We start from the raw sequence: 15,524 nt of genomic DNA on the forward strand, positions 1-15,524 counted from the left end.
CATAAATCATAGGAGTCTTCCTTTATTTTAGGTGAATGCTGTCTCACCAGGCCCTAAATCGACCACGGACACGAGCAAGCAAACGGGAACAGCAACAGTGACAGTGTACATTAGGAACGTGAACGACTTGCGACCTCAGTGGGTGACCCCTGACTATATCAACCTGGAAATATCAACCACCGCAAAGGTGGACAAACTTATGACAACAGTCAGCTGCACCGATGCCGATATCCGTAAGTTCGCCACTTCTGCATCCATTGCCCTCACGGCACATGACAACCATCTGCTAGACCTGATAAAGAGTCCCTGTGATATTAGCCAATGAAGAGTCGGCCTCAGTTGTGCTTCTTCAGACTCGCACAGTGACGACATTTTACAAATTTCAGGCGTTTTAAGGTACGACATCAGCGCTTCTATAGTGTCAAAATTGGTGCTTCTTACTAGCGCCGTCTTCCGAGTTCAAAAATGGCAGGGCCAGCTGGAGGATGGGCAGGGGAGGTAAAGGCCTTCAAGGGCACCAAAATATGTTTTTCATGCAGATTTTACGAGTTCCCAATAGTTATTTTCATGCGATCTCGTCGTCCGGCCAAAAAAATCCCTCTCACATGAAACGAGCCTAAGATAAACTTGAAGAAAGTGGCGATTGTTAGCAATTTTGGCCACATTTGTTAACACTTGGTGCGTTCTTATCTTAGTCTACAACAACGTCAACTACGACCAGATCAGCATATTGTTTGGGGGTAGCGACTACTTTAAGACGGACGTCTACAGCGGGCAGGTCCGATCAAACTATACACCTTATGAAGAGGACGATCGATACTTTGTGAGGGTGGTTTGCAAGGACACCGACCCGAAGGAGGATTTCTCAGGGTAAGGATAACAAGCGATAACCCTTGAAGTCATAGTGGTTCGAATGAAGGAGGAAAAGCTTCGTCTTTTACGCCTCCCACTTACCCTTATGTCTTGGCCCTTACTTTTTCCAAATAGAGTAGAATTGAGTAAACGTCTAATAAACAATGAATACTTGTGAGTCAGTACCCGTTATGTGCATTTATCACAAAAATGTGTAAGAGAAGAGAACGTAGACCTATTGCATTTTGTCTGGCAACAATTCGATTCCCCACATCAGCTCCTTCCACGTTTTACTTCCAGCATTGCCATAGTCCGTATAGACACGTACGTAAACTGGAAGCACGTGAGTAACTGGACCCTATGCAAGCCCATGGCGGACTACAATGCCTCAGACCAGGAAGCTTTTCTTGCATCGGTGGCCACTTTATGTCCGCCGTGTATCCCGAAGATACACGATGTCTCAGAAAAGTAAGTATGATGGCTCAGCGACCCCCGCTCAGCGCCCGTAGTTTCGGTAAAAAGACCTGCCTGTTCACTGCCAGTGATGATTGTAGGCTACATTTTTGTACGTCAGGTACCTTGGCTTTTTCCCGTCCCCAGTATGCGACCAGGGAAGCACAATGCTTCGAATATGCGTAATGTTTTACACCACCTTTTATGAAGACATAAGGAATTTTGCACCAATCATATTTATGTATCATATATTCCTCTGTGAAAATGTTATGTCTTGGCCCTATCTTTCCAGAACAAAGGGTTTTAAGATTTTCCGAGAAAGAAATTCTGTGTGTCAATATGTACAGAGGAATTTTGCAAATAAGTGTCATGAATTCCATTCAAGATTTGATGAAATTATTAAGAAAACTTGTACATGTACTCTGTCTTTCATACGCGTGAGGGTTGTGAAACGTGCATAATAAGTATTTTGTTTCTAGGGATGGGAAGGCTGTATTCCAGCTGTACTTTATCAAAGATAACACGACCTATGCCAAGAATGCGCGGGAATATAACAAAGTGTTCCTCGAGACAGATGACATCTTGAAGAGATACTACGACGAAACGTCGCACGGGCCGAAGCAATCTGTCAAAGACGACCCAGTGTTCGGGGGCTGCCTCCTAAACATCACCAGGTTCGCCTACGAGCCAAAGGACAACTGGTTTCTGGACACCATTGGAGGGAACTTCATGCTTGGCTTTTTGATGTCATTAGGGTTCGCCCTACTGGTTACTGCTGTGATTTGCTGTGCCAGGAAGGCAGCACCCGGGAGAGTGAGGTAAGTATGTGAAGGTCACTTCGAGAGGAAGATCGCTGACGAATGTTGGAGCTGGACGCTCTCAGTAGTTTTTTGATGAAGCCCAGTTGACATCATCTTGATGTAACAATATTTCATTTTGACTAAGTTGATTTTTTCTCTGTATTGTCCCTTTCGCTCGTCAGTATTTTAACACTTGCAGAGTACCTGTAACACCTAAAGGAAGCCGCCCAGTCGCTCCAAAGAAGGTACCGGACAAACCGGTACAACCGAAACCAACCACTCCAGCCCCGAAGAAGCAAAAGCGACCACCAACACCAGAGAGCGAGTCAGACGGTAGGTCAAGTTCATTGGTGTGGGAAAGGGGTGTCCACAAAACGAAGATTGAGGATTGAGGATTGAAGAAAATAACAACCACTGAGTATATAACTAAAAACGAAGATTGAAGGAACTAAAGAATGAAGATATCTGATAAGCAAATGTTTAATCTTCAAATTCTCAATTTCAATCAGCAGATTGTACGCGCAAATATTTTTGCCAAGCACCCACACTTGCACCTTGAATTAATACAGGATGTTAGTTAACAGTTGAACACCTCGTTGGAAAATGTCAATTAAATATTAATTACAAATTATTTTCAAAAGAGTTAAGCCGATATGGAAAAATCGGCCAATTGTGTTTGCACCCCCATCGTAAAGGAAAATGTAACTGGATTTTTTATCTGTCTTCAGGAATTACATTCCAGTGTAATTTCTAAAATAAGGACAATTCAATTTTACTATCCTGCTATTAATCAGCTTCACAAAGCAGGTTGCCACTCTTGGCATGTACAAATTTGTGACTCAAAATGGCTTTGTTCAGAATTGACACCTCCTTAATACAGGCGTATTGCGTCCTAACGGATTCGATGATTTAGATTTGCGAGATTGGTTCCAGCAAAATTGAACAAGCTATTTGTCGTATCTGCTGCCGGTTTTTGAAAGCATCTTCTAATTAAAATTTAATAAACAGTTCTCAACGTCCAACTGTTAATCAACAGCCTGAATAAAATGAAGATTTTACGATCTATAAAACGAAGAAACCTGCAAAATTATTTGAGGAAGTCCGGTATAAATTTAGAAATTTTGGCAAAGTGTAGCCAACAAATTGTTGGTTTTTACTAATTTCGGTTAGGGTCATTTTCATGCTGAAGGTCAGTTTTGTGGTCATACGAATGTTAAAGCAAATTTATGTCTGGTCAAATACAAGTATTGATATCTTCATTTTATAGATCTTTTTAACTTCAATCGTCGTTTTGTAGCCTTCTCTTTTTTGGTTTTCCTCATTTGAAATATTCTTCAATCTTGAATCTTCGTTTTATAGACAATCTGAGGGGAAGAGCGGTGTTGGTGCCCCCTGTTGATCCCTTTGATCCAGCCAAGATACAGAAAGCCAGAGAACAACTCGTGTCTTCAATCATAAAGAGGGACCTCGATGACCTTGAGAAATCCATCAACACTGTTCATAACAAAGGATTTGCGCACCATCTCGCACCAGAGCTGATCGAAGCAGATAAGGTTGTTGTACAGCTGAAGAGGTTGAGACAGATCAGGGGAAGAATATTGGACTTGAAGCAATCAACAGTTGCTGAAATTAGAAGCTACCAGAAGCCACCAGTGCCTGTTCATACCGTCATGACCGCGACCTTCTTGTTACTTGGACACAAGGAGGCAGAGACGAAAGTCTGGAAGACTGTCCAGGCTCTTGTTGGCAAGACTGGTAAAGAGAGCTTAAAGAGGCGTTGTATAGAACTGGATGCTGCCAAAATGGACCCCAATGCTGCGAAAAGGGCGAAGTCTCTGTATGGCCAGTTGGACCTGGAAGAGGTCAAACTTATATCTGCTGGAGCTGCAACTTTCCATCTCTGGGGAGAAACTATGATTGAAGAACAAGAAGCCATTGCAAAGTCTAAGAAGTAACGATTTGTGGAAATAAAGTAAACAGTTTATTAAGACCGCAGTATATAGCAATGCCAACTGCCTGTATTACTAATACTGTAGCCTGACGAAATGTAACTAACCATTGTATGCCTTATTATGTTTCTTACTTCAGGAATAATACTTACATTTAAGGGAGTTAGTTTAGAAACTTTCTGTTTCTGCAACATCTTGCACAATGATCACATACACCGTCCCTTGAGAATGAAAATATCAAAAGTGACATTCAGCATTCTTTTCAAGACCCATCACAGTTTTTCCATTGGAACTCCCGATTGCTCAGAACTAGGCAACATGTGATTGGATACATGATGAAAAATATGACATTATATACACTCGGGAAAAATTGGTAAAAATATGCACCTGGTATATCACTTGAATCAAGGACTTGCTTGTATGTATAGCCCGGTTGTAGCTTTGCTGACCCATGCACCATATGCTAGCGTACTATTAGATACTCTACTGCACGTCTCGGCTCTTAAAGTCTATTCATAAGTGATTTGTCCACATCGTTTGGGGCTCTGGAGTGTGAACTACTGGTCGGATTTTTTTTAAAGTTTGGTTTTTGATCTGATTTGTGACCAAAGAGAAGTGTTTTATTTCCGTAACCAATGAAGTCTTGGATTTGAATGAAATGTCGATCGTTTTTAATACTTCGCTGACAATCCTAAACACTAAAATCATCTTTGGAAGCAGATCACAGATCAATAAATACAAACTTCAAAGGAATTCAAACGGTAGTTGGGGCGCCAGAGCCTGAAACGATGCGGACAGAACATTTATAAATGGATCGTCTTTGTGTACAGTAGGCCTACCCTATGGGTGTATGCAGCCTGCACTAATGTAAACATACAATGTACATATTGCAAGATGCAAACACTGTATGCTCATCACTTCTGTGAATTATTTCAAAGTCGGCCGTTGGATAGTATAAAACGTACATAGTAACTGAAATCTCGGAGTAACTGTGCGCCGGGCATATAACTGTTCGAGGTCGCCTCAAGAAACTGGGTGTCAAAATCTCTCTGGCAGTGGGGCCGCGTACGTGTGACAACCCATCGAGCCCTGTCTACACGGGTCAACATTTTCCTTTCAACAAGGTTCAACAAGGAGTTGACGCTTGTTGATATGTGAAAGTGTTGACCAGTGTGGACTGCGAGATCCACAACCGACCAACAGCCTTCAACTTGTTGAAACTTGTTGACCAAAGTATGTGCATGTTGAGTTGAGCTTGTTGAATGAGGTATAAACCAATCAGAATGCAGGATCGTCCCATGTGATTTACCTGGAATCATGTGATTGAACAAAACGGTAGCCATCACTCATGCGACCTTTCAGTGGGGAAAATGAAGATGTTGAAAAGTCAATTCAGTTGTAGGATGCCTATTCATGTTATTATGATACCACTTCCAAACATTCAGTATAAGGACAGGGGGAATTAGCCGTGGAAAATAAGCTTTAAAAATTTCGAAGGAAGTTTTTGAAGCTTAGCTTGTCTACTGCTCTCAATTCTTTTTTGCTGTTGTCTTTTTAGGACCCATGACCGCACCCACAACTTTCTTTTCTTTTCTTTGTTCCTCTGCTTACGCCGTGAAGCAATAATTGCGAGTATTGGTGCAGAAGCACCAAGAACACACGAACGGCGGACTCTTTTGATTCACGTCTCATCATCATCATCATCATCATAATCATCATCATCAACATCGTTAAAGCATCATAATCCGTTTGCCTTGTGAAAATAATTAATAAATTGTTGGCATCTGCTACTTTCAGAAGAATCGGACACGGAGCCTTCCCGTGAACCGACGCCCAAACCGATACGAAAGAAATTTGACAAGTTCGTTTAAATCCCGGTTAAGAATCCCGTCTCTGTTCGACACCAAGATTGGAACATGCCAACGATATCCAACTTAAAAGATCGAGAAATGGTTCTTGGAATAGCTGAACATCGGCTGGAATCCGATTGTGAACGAGACATTGCACTGACGAAGTCAATGCATAATATGCATTGGTCAATGTAAAGGACAGCGTCTCAGATTATCATGTGGTTTAAGTCTCGGCCTAAAGAGGGACTGGATTCTAAATGAAAACCACACATAACCTAAATAACCCAAGACCCTCTTCTGTACATATATGTTTTTGGGGAAAAGGGTTCAGAAAATATTGCTATTCGTGTATATCAAAAGCTACTTTTATAAGTTATTTCAATCCATGCTACCATACATGATAATAGTATTTCTGCACTGTAGTAAGTTAGACATAGTTATTTATTTGTGAAATTATTGTTTTTTGGTCGGGGGGGGGGGGGGGGGGAAAAAAACATCATTTCCAATTTCGCAGTAGATGTATTTATGATGTGTTTACCGAATCTTGCTGGTTGAATGAGACATTTGCCCCCTTTCACTGACTCGTAGTCGTGAAAAGTGGCAATTGCCTCCATTAAAACCGTGGCCAGGAAAAGGGGTATTTGGCTCCATTCACGGTGTTTGCTCCATGCTGAATCGTGGTCGGGAAAAGAGGCATTTGCCCCCTTTTACTGAATTATGGCCGGGGAAAGAGGCATCTGCTCATTCCCCTCTTGCTATGGTAGCCGCATCTGATGATGTATGCGTTGGATGTGGGGAACTCCTCGTCTGAAGGATCTAAGATAATAATACTTTATTCATGTCTTTGATGTTTGCACGGTGCCTTTATTCTGCAGCACCAGCTCAAATTGTGTTCAATTCGATTACATGTATATAGTCTAGATCTACAGAAATATACTTGCAGCAATACCAGGGTCTTGCTTCTTTCTGCTTTATTTTATGCATGGGAAGACATTTTCCGATGAAATAACGAAGAAAGAATCAAGACCCTGGTATCATTTTTTTACTCCAACCTGGGTTGAAACTGGCTCAAGCTTTGTTCAGGTAACCCTATTAATCCTCGTAAGACTCGCACATTTCCCCAGTAGAAATTAATGACACTTGGATACCACAGTATGTATGAGAAAGCGAATATGCCTCTCTACACGAACAAAATGTTTATCAATGTTGCAATTGATGGATTGGCCGAGATGCTTGAAAATGCTCGAATTTACAACGAACGTGTGTCTATACCCGATGGAGTGGCAATATCATTGGCAAAGTACTTAATGTGTACTAAGTATCTCCAGCAACACATTCCAAATCCTATTGTTTTCCTAGGAGTTGTGTTAAAAAAACTTCGTATGATGTCCGAAAACATCTGTTTAAGCGGGATGGTGATTTAATTTGCTCTTCAAATTCTTAAATTTCTGTTACCTTTTTACTCTCTGCTCCCTATACATGTATAGACCAGCAGTCTGCGACCCTCTTGTGGTTATCATGGTCATTTAACAACCATTCCAATTGATTACATTCTACAAATATCTGCAATTGTAAGATTTGCATTTTGGGAGGGGATTTGATGACTTTCTTAACTTTTAAAAACCTTGGTTTTTTTACATGATATCTGTGTCTGTTATTTGTTGATGTATATTTGTATATTTGGAAATTATGTAATAAATTGTATGACATTGTATTATTTTCATGGATTTTTCTTTTAGGTCTCTCGACACTGAAAAAACGTTGAAAGAATGTTGATATAATGTTTCACCCAATGGAATCGCATGGTTCTGCCTTTTCCATGCATGTTCCCTTCTTTTCAATCATCGAGCAGATCGAAAGTGGAGCATTTGTGACTCAGATTGTATGCAGCACAGTCCAGGATCGATAAGACCATGACGATCCCTAAATCCACCTTTTGCTGAAGACCTTTGCCTGAACGTCACGTTTTCAAAAACAACAGATCCGCAGTCGGAACCATTGTTATTGGTGACTAATAGCTGCGAGAGTGACTACTTTTGAAACATATTCAATAATCACATCATCATTCCACAAGTTTAGAATATTCAAATATATTCTGTGCTTGTACTGCCTTCTCAACATATAGGTATATCACAGTACTTGTCCCCGTACTCCGTATAGCACCATGGCCCTCTCGGGTGTTGGTAGTATGTGTCTGGATGTCTACAGTAGTTCGACGCCTCGGTCACCGTGCCGTCGGGAAAGTCTGAATGCCGCCAGAACAGGGAATCTTTCCAGGGGAGACACAACAGGCCGGTCGAGGACCTGTTCTCACGGCCGCTGTACGATAACCCATTCGTTGTGCTCTTACATTCGACAGTAGGTGGCGTTACTAGAAGGGCAACAAAGAAGAAGATTGACACTAACCTGTACAAACAAAGTGCGCGGTAACTCTTATTTGTATTTCGTGTGCTGGTCCCAGCTGTTACTGTGAGGTCGAAGGAATACTAGAAAGAATTCGACATGGTTGACTTAAGGTTTGCAAGATTCATTATTCAATTCAGCTGACCATTAAAAGAGATATGACACTTACCGTCCTGATCGAAGCATGTGTCCAATTTCAAGCCCCTGAACCACGGCGCCTGTGCGGACTCGCCACCATCAAACTCGAAGCGGAGATATTTCAGCCTAACACCTCTACAAGAGTGCGGACACTTCCCTGCCTCAAGGCGAAAGATGGTCTTTGGCCAGAATCGAGAGTGAGAAGGTGAACCTTCTCGCAATCTGCCGTTGTGGATGACAATCTAGAACAAAACACAACAATAATCTCGCTCTTATTCTCTTACCACTGCTCAATCGATCAGAGGTTTTCAAAATCAAAATCGTGCGGTCATTCCACATTGCTGATTGCTCAAAGGTGAACGAAATGGCGACGCACTCACTCGACAACATTCTCGTATTCCGTTCAACAAATCTGAGCAAATCCCAGCCATCTGTGTGCCATACGCAGTTGTCATAGTTGGGAGTCTGGGCTCTTGCGTACGCATGTGAGCAAGGGCAGGAAGTTCGTAAATTGCGAAATCGTGTGCACATACTAAATAAACGGGACGTGTTTGCGTCGCCTTTTTAAACACCAAGCCGATAATCAATTAGCTTTGAAATGGACCCTTCGTTTGGCATCATGATATATATTTTATTGGACGTCACGGATACCTGACCTACCTTCTGCTTTATCGTATTCCATCTCCTCCCATCCATGCTGCCCAGCAACCTGACTTTCCGAACAAACCACGACTGGATGGTAACGCTCTTGACGGTAAAACTCCGCGAAGACCGCAGGGAGAGTTCTACAAAAGGTTCCTCAGCTTCCTCCAAGATTGCTCGGAACGAAACCGGGTCAGCTCTGACATAGAGCGTTTCATTCATTTCGTACAGTATGTTTTCGATATTGTTTAGCATTGCCAAGTTTGAGTACAAGTCTACGTGCTGCGCATAAGCCAAGTCCAAGGTTCGGCTTGGGCCGAATTCACACACTGATTGCAGATCTGTAAAAGATGGTATGTGTCATAACTTTCTAGGTTGGTTGATGAGAAAACAAATTAAAGCAAATCGGCCAATAACGGTATTTGTTGTCGGCGGTGTAAAGGTAAAAAAGTCAACTCGCAGTATGAAATAGAATAATTGATGTATCGGGATTTTTGGCTGTTGGATTATGATTGTTGTCGCTGTGACGCTGCACCGACTAACCAGGTTGTTCAGAAGTGACGCCTCTTCTTTTTATCTTGACAACAAAATCAACGGAAGCATGTTCTTCGACGGGTGAAGGAACACCTAACCTTCAAAAGGTCTACAGGCCATTATATCAACTCCAGCCAACTTGGGAACAACTTGTAGTCCGACTCCAACCAAGATGAGTCGAATGTAGGTGGCCTTTATCCCGCTGCACTTGAACAGGCAAGCAGAGGATGTGAACCGCCAGGACGAGCGGTCTAGTGTGGTTTTCTTCTCTACCGGTATGTCCTGGAATTAGACAGACATTTTTGACCCATTTTGAGAGAGCAGTATAGCAGTGGTCGGTTGTGTTGCGAGAGGTGTCTGCAGTTCCTGCATGTTCCGTCACCTTTAAGGTCTAATTGTCTGGAGGTAAAGACAATTGTCTGGAATCAAGCGTTAAAAGCTCAGTTTTAAAAACTTTTGCCAGGCATTGAGATGATGCGATTGTGATTCCACAAAGTCAAGTCTTTATCCATAGAAGTAGGGGAGATCTGACTTGGTGGTCACCGCACGGTGCCAGCGCTAGATGATTGAATTATCTCTTGTTCTTAACTGCAGGATTGTCCTCGAATTCTCAGTCCACCGCCTACAGACAATGGTAACTAGAAGAAGCAGAACTGGAAACCATGCTGTGTGCATCACTTCAAGACCTTGCCCGGACTACATGCACCAGTCTTGTGATTGACACGGACTGAGTTTAAGCCCCCCCCCCCCCCCAAAGAAACCCCGTTCTCGTTTTCGAAAAGACGTCTTCCTGACTTACCAGTGTATGCGACGGCGTCCACTGCCGGCCGTCCTTGCTGTGATGTAGCGTCAATTTTGTCATATTCGCCGTAAAGATGGTGAATGCAGAGATCACCATCTCTTGCTCAAATGCAAAGATTAGATCAAAGGAAGGATCAGGCAGCCCCGACCACTCGACTTCATCCGCCATCAGGACCGTAGCTGCCCAGGAGAATATTTCCATCTCGTTGATTGGGCCCCCGGTTTCCGAGCGGAGAGTCACCGACGAGGCCACCTGGACACCATCGGTACTGCCCCAAAAGAATGAGGAGGTTTCACCCATCTCGCAGGTGGTTTCGGTTGTGGAAATCTTCGGCAGAGTACCTGGATGAAAGTAAATCCCTTTCGTGAAGTTTGCTGGAGGTCGCACATTCTGTTCGGTACACACCCAAGAATATGGGGAAACACTTGTAGTGTGACAGTGAGAGCAGTTGGCATACATGAGGTCATGCGACGTAGGCGTAGACAACATCCCCCTCAAACAAATCGTTGTGTGTGATCATGATATTTTCAAAGGCTCCATCTGGCACCTGAAATTCTTGTTCGGATATTCTGTCACTCAAAGAAAATGCGACAAATGCTGACAAGGTGGAATATAGTTCACAATCTTTTTTGCTTCCCCCAACGACGGCAACTAAAAGTTTGAAGATACGAATTCAATTTTCTTTAACACTTACAAGGTGACAAGTGGCATGGTTCTTTTTCTACTTTCCCATTGAGCATATTCAGGCAAAACGGGCCGAACGTCGCGAAGGAGGGGTTCCGACATCGGTTGGCTGCTCCGTAGAGACCGTCTGGGAATCGTAACCTTAGGGCTGTATAGAAGTCTGACGAAGACCACAGAAGGCATGGCCTCCCAGACACTCCTTTATTTAGGTCACCAACATAGTCCTTTCCGTCTGGCGTCTGGAGGCATTCAAGTTTCGGTATAGCTGGAAATGAATGATGACACAGGAAATATTTAGGCTTCACTGAATAAAACAAGAAAACAAAAATCGTGCTATTTCCAGGACAAGACATCACATTCTTCCCTCTTAATTAAAACCCCGTTTTTTCATGAAGGCCGATGTAGAAGTTGAAAAAATGTCCGGTCCCTATTGTATTTTGACGGATTTTAATCCGTCAAAATACAATTAAAATATGATTCTGCAGAGACCTTAACCATCTCATAGCTGTGAGAGTAAAGCGCATCAGAATATTTTGTTCCACGGACATTCTATCCTCGGACATTCAAACTTCGACACCGAATTGGTGTAAAGAGATGTAGATAGGCCTATTCAAAAAAATATGCATGGCCACTTCATAGCAATAAATATACTGTAGACCGGGACTATAGGTCTACCGATATATGTAGGTTGCACTGCGTGATAAACGGAGTTGTATTCACATCATCACTTTTTCATTCAATGCCTGATTTCTCTTTTTTAAAAATATGTACAAGAACGTAAAGGTGTTTACTAACCATCATAAGCAGCTTTGCTCTGACACAGGTCAAACACCAACCCCTCTATCTCTGCCACGTGCCACACGTCCACTGGCTGAAGCAGGATCCGAATCAGCCAACCTTCCAGACCATAACAGTTCTTCTTGCAATGTCTAGAAGCAAATTTGAAGTCGACCTCGGTCACTCGGTCGTCTTTGGGAATCGGCTGCAAAGAAAAATTGTCTGAAATGTACTGGCAAAAGTGCAAAAGAAGCTTCGTAATTTATTGAATACCAAACAATAATGCCTGCCTTTGTACCCTTTGGTATACAAAATAGCCTCCTTTATATATACTGAGGTCTGGTTTTAAGAAAATGGATTCTTCCTTGGCACGGACAGATTTTAACTGACACATCCTGCTATTAAACGGATAGCAGGCCGTCTCTTAAAACGGTGAGATTTTCTCAACATTTTCATCTTCAAAAACATTGTTTGACTGTTTGGCATTTGATAAGTTTATCTGTAAAGTTATACATGTATTTGAATTGGATCTACCTTTTTGGCAATACTTTTCCACGTTCTTCCAAAATGGCCGACCTTTAAAACCTGCAGCTCTACCTTTTGTACCCATTGTGCGTTAAACCGTATTCGCCTGACAATGACGTCATGAAGCGCACTGTCGTCTTCAAGCACGATGTAAATATCGTGTCCACGTGAGACTGCGGTTGTCCAATCATTTCTGTTGAATGATGTGACCTTTCCTGATCCCGCCAGCATGTCGTCTGGTTGCAGACGATCGTCGAGCCTCACTGATGGCTGGATCTTGATCGAGCTGTAGGCGCCTTGAAGGAATGCATCTCCTCTCCGCCATTCTCCTGAGCGACACTCGCAAATACTCTCTATCACTGTAAACAATTGGTTTAATAAACTGTGCGTATACGTGTGAAGTATATTGTGTAGAACTTATAAAAAAAACTGTCACCCAATGTACGTTAGTATGCCATTCCCCGAATCATCAAAATGCTATCATAGTTGCAATCTGTTATGACGCGTAGCATGAAGAATTCATAAAGACTGTATTTATTCTTGGTAGCATTGATATCAACAAACAACCACAGTTCCAATTATGACGCCAATTGTTGATCTTGAAGATGGACTTTTCAAACGGCTACTGGAAGTCCGATTATGAATCGTAGAATTATTAAAACTTGTATAATGGCCATCTAGTGATGGCAATCATGGCGCCCAGATATGAGTTCTAAAGACCATCTAGTTGCAATCATGGCGCCCAACTTTTAGCTTATCTGAAGACCATTGAGTTGTAGTAGTCATGGAGCACATATTTGCGCTAGTCTTAAGACCATGGCGCCCAGCTTTGCGCTCGTCTATAGACCACTGGAACAAGACCAATTCTGAATTATCTTCTACATGTACTTTTAAAATAAAAATAATAACAACAGCTTGCTTTGAGTATTCCTTCGGCTCGTAACCACTTCAAATGAATGTCATTGAGCAGTAAATATTCTTGTAACTGATTACATTATGGAATGAAAACAGGTAAAACGAAATTATCTAACTTCTCTATTTCGCCCTACCTTGCGTCCTCACCAACGTCCCGTCGCTTCGACCACATGCATACGCAACGAAGACACAGAATATCCTATAAGACCTGATCATTTTGGCCCATCCAAATCAAGATCAAGAACATTTTGGCGTCGTACATTTAAACAATCGATTGTGAGTTATCGAACTCTTTGAGGAACTTGACCTGTACTTGATGACGATCTAATTGATTGGATTGATAGCTGCCCCGTGTCATAAATCCTGGTGAGGACAAGGCTTAACCTAGATATTGCTTTTTAAGTCGCTGATTGAAAACAAAAACTATAAACAATAAGAAGATGTTCATCTTGATTTGTTATAACAGTCATATTGTAAACAAAATATTATCATAAACAAAATATTGACCATGATTCGTCATAGCGGCAATATGGTAATCTAAAGTTGTAATTCCATTGTCTTGCCATCCCCAGTGTTTCAACTTGTTATTCAGAGAAATCATGTCACTCACAGAAGGTCAGTGATATTTTCTGGCGCCCATCTTGTGTTACATCTCCTCCTTCTCCATATATATTCTCTTCTGCTTACTCAACTGATTCTTTTCTGTCTTGTTAAAACTTAAGCAACATAACAGGACAAAAGTTCAAGCGTGGTGCGCTGCTGGAGTGCAATGAATTGTCACACCACTCCTTCGGAAGTGCGACGGCTGTATATACAAAAGGGACACTCTCCATCTAGGATAGCAATGATTGGTTTCACCATTCCCATGGAAGCTGGTCAGCTCACAATAAAAGGTACAGTCTCTGTGAAGGACAGCAGTGATTATTCACACCATTTCTCTGGAAGCAGGTTATTTCTCTTTAAAACGGGACAATCTCGATCAAAGGCGTGTCTCTCTTTAAAAGGATCAATGATTCTATATCGAAGACAGAAATGACCATGTGACAATACAGCGGCTCAAAGTGTGCCGTGGCCACAGAAATATATCGTGAAATTATGAATCGTAATCTTATAGATACCAATTTAAGGTAGGTAAAACCAAAGTCTTTCAAATAATTTATTGGAAAGACTCTAGTAAAACATTGTAGGCGTTGCCACTATGGAAGATCCGCACTTCTCTTCGAGCAAGAGCGCCATAGAGACCAATTACACTAAAAGTCACAACCAAAAAAATGAAGACAAGAAGACAAGCCGAATCAGTCACATCACACCCTCCACTCCTCTTGTTAGTGGTATCCCTCTTTACAAGGGGACAGTCTCTGTAAGGAACACCAATGACCAATTGCATCATTTCTCCGTGAACTGGGCGGCTTTCTAAGGGGGACGATCTCTGTCAGGGAAGCCAATGACCAGTCAAGCCATTTCTCTGGAAACAATCTGAATGGAGACAATCTCTACCAAGGACATCAATGATTGATAAGAGGAGCATCACCAACCGAATCCTGAGACATCATACATATGAGGAAAGTCTCCGCCAAGATGGGAATCCATCCTTGAGACACCCGTATCAAATAGGTGGCCAATTCCACCCAAGGAAAAACACTCTGTCCATCATTATTGAGAGCACAACCAACCCAAAACTGAGACGCTGTACCGATGAAGACAGTCTCCTCCTAGCTGGGAATCCTTCCTAAGGACACCCGTATCAAAACGGAGGTCAATCCCACCCAAGAAAAAAGAGACTCCTGTCCATCATTATTGAGAGCACCACCAACCAAACTTCTGAGACGGCAATTCTTGGATGGAGGAGACGGGCCGCATCTATGAGTGGCGTTTCAGGATTGAGTAGGTGTGGTCTCTAATGAAGGAGAGGAGTCGTCCTTTTCGATGGGAGATATTGTGCCGGGAGTCTTCAGGAAGGATTCCCGTCTTCGGGGAGGCAGACCTCATTTCAGCGTTGTCTCATGATGGGTTGGTGATGTTCTCATAATGGATGATATGAATCCTCGTACTAGTAATCCTTGGGAGAGATTTTAGCGAGGAGTCCCAACTTGAAGGAAACCTGTCTCTATATAAGTTTTGTCTCAGAATTGGGTTAGTGTTGCTCGCAATAATTGAGGACATAAGTCCTTGTATTCCTTGGGAGCGATTGTCCTAATAG

General features: G+C 42.4%; 2 protein-coding genes across 3 annotated transcripts in view; one reads left to right on the forward strand and one right to left on the reverse strand.

The window, feature by feature from the left end:
• Positions 1–7,618, forward strand: part of LOC135486599 (uncharacterized) — a 39,644-nt gene extending 32,026 nt beyond the window's left edge. The window contains exons 24-30 of one of the 2 annotated variants that reach the window (XM_064769530.1): positions 32–233; positions 696–870; positions 1,153–1,320; positions 1,785–2,123; positions 2,305–2,438; positions 3,465–4,077; positions 5,852–7,618. In XM_064769530.1, coding sequence (XP_064625600.1) covers positions 32–233; positions 696–870; positions 1,153–1,320; positions 1,785–2,123; positions 2,305–2,438; positions 3,465–4,060 — 1,614 coding nt within the window. In that variant the 3' untranslated portion in view covers positions 4,061–4,077; positions 5,852–7,618. The remainder of the gene's footprint in view (positions 1–31; positions 234–695; positions 871–1,152; positions 1,321–1,784; positions 2,124–2,304; positions 2,439–3,464; positions 4,078–5,851) is intronic. The other variant, XM_064769531.1, reaches the window with a different exon arrangement.
• LOC135486600 (uncharacterized) lies at positions 7,607–13,570 on the reverse strand. The gene is made up of 9 exons (XM_064769532.1): positions 13,459–13,570; positions 12,419–12,768; positions 11,903–12,089; positions 11,118–11,372; positions 10,421–10,764; positions 9,720–9,903; positions 9,106–9,428; positions 8,477–8,687; positions 7,607–8,275 (listed from the first exon to the last, which is right to left on the reverse strand). Exons 1-9 carry the CDS (start codon positions 13,538–13,540, stop codon positions 8,019–8,021), a joined length of 2,193 nt encoding a protein of 730 aa, XP_064625602.1. The 5' UTR covers positions 13,541–13,570; the 3' UTR covers positions 7,607–8,018.
• Between the last annotated feature and the right edge of the window lie 1,954 nt (positions 13,571–15,524).

This window comes from Lineus longissimus, chromosome 4, assembly GCF_910592395.1.
Source record: "Lineus longissimus chromosome 4, tnLinLong1.2, whole genome shotgun sequence".
NCBI classification, from domain to species: Eukaryota; Metazoa; Nemertea; class Pilidiophora; order Heteronemertea; family Lineidae; genus Lineus; species Lineus longissimus.